This window comes from Cebus imitator, unplaced genomic scaffold, assembly GCF_001604975.1.
Source record: "Cebus imitator isolate Cc_AM_T3 unplaced genomic scaffold, Cebus_imitator-1.0 Scaffold20, whole genome shotgun sequence".
Taxonomy (NCBI): Eukaryota; Metazoa; Chordata; class Mammalia; order Primates; family Cebidae; genus Cebus; species Cebus imitator.
In genome coordinates, this window is record NW_016107335.1 from 10,843,545 (window position 1) to 10,847,378 (window position 3,834).

Here is a 3,834-nt window from a genome sequence, read left to right on the forward strand (position 1 = left end):
TACAGGCACGCACCACCATGCCCAGCTAATTTTTTGTAGCTTTAGTAGAGACGGGGTTTCACCATGTTGACCAGGATGGTCTCGATCTCTTGACCTTGTGATCCACCCGCCTCGGCCTCCCAAAGTGCTGGGATTACAGGCTTGAGCCACCACGCCCGGCTGATGTGATTTTATTATGCTGGCTAGGCTGATCTTGAACTCCTGGCCTCAGGTGATCCACCTCCCTCGGCCTCCCAAAGTGCTGGGATTACAGGTGTGAGCCGCCACACCCAGCTGGCTGTTCAGTCTTCTCTGTTCCCACTCCTCACACCATGCAGGGCAGTCTAAAAACCTGAAAGTATCATATAACATGAATATACTGTGAAACGGAGTCACTGTTGTGTGCTGCGCATTATGTAAAAAGAAAGGCAGTCCTTGTTAGTCACGGAGCTTTCACGCTAATGACAGAGCTGTTCAGCAGTGAACCAGTAAATGATCACAAAATGCTGAGTGCCAAGGAGGACTGAAGGTAGGGAGTGGGGAGAGATCCTGTGAACTGTGCCTACTCAGGGACCATCAGGCATCTGAAGGGAAGGCCCAGGGGGCTACAGTGCAGCAAGCACAGGGCAGCGTCTGAAGTTAGAGAGCCAGGAGGGCCTACACCACAGAGGTCTTACATGCAGTGGCAGGGATGTTTTAAATTTAATTTTATTCAGAGTAAAATGGAAAGCCAAATTGATCTTCTTTGACGATAATGCATACTAAATTTAGAACGTTGTTTGTTGAAAAGTTGAAGGATTTAAAATAAGGGTTTTTTTTTTTTTTTTTTTTTTTTGATTTGAAGTGTGCCTCTGTCGCCTAGGCTGGAGTGCAGTAATGTGGCCTTGGCTCACTGCAACCTCCGCCTCACGGGTTCAAGCAATTCTCCTGCCTCAGCCTCCCAAGTAGCTGGGAATACAGGCGTGTGCTACCACACCCGGCTAAGTTTTGTATTTTTAGAAGAGATGGGGTTTCACCGTGTGGTCTCAAATTCCTGACTTCAAGTCATCCACCAACCTCTGCCTCCCAAAGTGCTGGGATTACAGGCCTGAGCCACCATGCCCAGCCTAAAACAAGGTTTCGAGTCAGCTGAGGGATTATTACATTGTTGGATCCCACTGAAAATTGGTACTTAGAGTTAACAGCAAGCAGTTGAGAAACAAAAAGATGTTTTTGCCGTAACAGCCAGACAGCGTTCTTTTCTTTCTGTCACTCTCATTTATTTATCTCTTGGTGTTTTTCTTCCCTTTCATTCATGAGCTTTACTGTCATTTTCAAACAGGGAACGCCCTGTTTGCTACCAGGCTGTACTTAACCATGCTGTGCTACATGGATCCATGTGTTAAGATTTCACTGCATGAAAACATGCGCTCTTTTCCAGCTCCCGATGGTCACATGGGAGACAGTGGGCGAGGCAGGTACTGGCTGGTCATGTAGCCGAATAGGGGTTGTTTCTGTTTGCTTACTAGGTCACTTGACTTGCTTTATCACATACTTTTAAAAATGCAAGTTTGTTTTTAAATCAAAAACTCATGACAAATAATGTTTATTTGTATTTATCAGAGCTTGCAAGTTATGTCACTGGTCTTCTGTGAAGTAGAAGACTTCACAGTTTTACGGTGTTATTTTGCTAAATAGAATAGTACTTTGAAATCAAATGAGGATTTTAAGACATTCTTATGTATTCTACAGATTGAAGAGGAAAAGAAAAGAACTGCCCGAACAGACTACTGGCTACAGCCTGTGAGTATTGAGTTGAAGTTTCTCAAGTTCTAAACGTATATTTGAGTGAATGATTTAAGTAACATTTTGTATAAGTAACTAAACTTTTCAAACATGTGCAATCTATACCAATAGAATATGAATTATAACTTACAATGACTTTTCTTCCTGTTAGATCTTTAATCACTGGTTGCATCCCTATTGGAGGTTACTTCATGTTTATAGACCAATAACATCCCTTAAGTTTAGTGCTCAATTTGTTTATGGACATCTTGAATTTAAGCCTGGAATTTTCAATTTTTGCTATAGGACAAAAGGTTGTGTTTTCAGAAATGACATCAAAAAGTAGAACTGTAAATGCTCAAGTGTTGGTTTTCAATTTACAACTTACTGGAACTAGAATGTCCATTTATTAATATGTGCATCGTAGAGAAAAGCAGGTTTTAATTTTACCAACTCAAGGGAGCTTTACATTTTATTGCTTTATTATTGCTTATCATTTTAAAATAATAATTTAGTTTTTAAACATTTAAAAATGTTTTAAAAACTATTTTTAAAACAATCTTTTAAATATTATTACGTATTAATGCTTGATTTTAGACTTATTGAGACATGACATTTTCATAAAACTTTCAGAGTGTCTTATTCTTTTTTTTGTTTTTAAATAGAGACGGGGGCCGGGCGCGGTGGCTCAAGCCTGTAATCCCAGCACTTTGGGAGGCCGAGGCGGGTGGATCACGAGGTCAAGAGATCGAGACCATCCTGGTCAACATGGTGAAACCCCGTCTCTACTAAAAAAATACAAAAAATTAGCTGGGCATGGTGGCACGTGCCTGTAATCCCAGCTACTAAGGAGGCTGAGACAGGAGAATTGCCTGAACCCAGGAGGCAGAGGTTGCGGTGAGCCGAGATCACGCCATTGCACTCCAGCCTGGGTAACAAGAGTGAAACTCCGTCTCAAGAAAAAAAAAAAAAAAAAAATAGAGACAAGGACTTGTTTTATTGACCAGGCTGGTCTCAAACTCCTGGCCTCAAGTGATCCTCCCACCGCAGCTTCCAGAGTAGCTAGGGCTACAAGCATGCACCACTAATGCCCTGCTAATTTTTGTGTTTTCTGTACAGACGAGGTTTCACTGTGTTGCCCAGGCTGGTCAGTGATCCTCCTCCTCAGCTTCCCAAGGTGTGAGGATTATGGGCGTAAGCCACTGTGCCTAATTTTTAAACTCAGAAAGAAAATATTTTTAGCAGATCTACTGTGAGCAAGGGCCAGTAAGTACAGTGATGTAATGAATTATCTTCCAATTACTAGAGTATGAACCCATGAGAGCCTTTGAGAAATTAGCCCAGAAAATAGTATGGCTAGATTGGAGAAGTTGTTTTGGCATTAATTGGCTTCATTTAGAAAGTCTTAAAAGAGAGACTTCAGAATAAGATCATTCACGTTTTCCTTAAACATATCTTTCTACTATTAAATACCCTCTCCCCAAAGTCCTTACTAAAGTTTTGTTAATATGATTTTAAGCATGGCTTTATGAAGGATTTGTGACCATCTCTTTGATATATTCACTTGAAGTAGCAAATATAGAATCACTGCAGTGAATATTGCATTGTTAGGCAATTTAATTTTCATTATTAGCTTTTAGACAGCTAATCCAAATCAGGAAAACAATGATAAAGAAGCAGACTTCAAATTCATTAATATGAAATAAGCCCAGATTTCCCTCCCATTCGAGAATTAGATGCTTAGAAGAACAATACCTTTAGCTATAACTAATATGGAGGAATTTCATTTGTATCAAAATTCAAAGCAACCTAACGTGAAAGAGACGTTGTGCCAACTCTCCTGCATAAGCTCCAAGGCTCAGTGCCTTGCAGTTTCCAGTGAGTTTCTTGCAGTCTGAGTTTTGATCAGCAGTGAACACCTCAGTGCTTTTTCACTTCCTGGAATGGAGAGAAAGAAACTATCTATGAAAGACACCAAGTACTGGAGTTGATATATTCAGATAACAGTCCTAGATTTCCAGAAATCTTCAATGTAGAAATCAGACATTTTGTGCATATATATATATATATATATATATATTTTTTTTTTTT

The 3,834-nt window shown here is 40.2% G+C and overlaps 1 protein-coding gene across 1 annotated transcript in view; it reads left to right on the forward strand.

Annotated features, from left to right (window-relative positions):
• The window catches only part of KIN (Kin17 DNA and RNA binding protein), a 27,227-nt gene that overhangs the window by 14,931 nt on the left and 8,462 nt on the right, over window positions 1-3,834 (forward strand). The window contains exon 8 of the mRNA XM_037735280.1: window positions 1,711-1,761. Within this exon, the coding sequence (XP_037591208.1) occupies window positions 1,711-1,761 (51 nt within the window). The remainder of the gene's footprint in view (window positions 1-1,710; window positions 1,762-3,834) is intronic.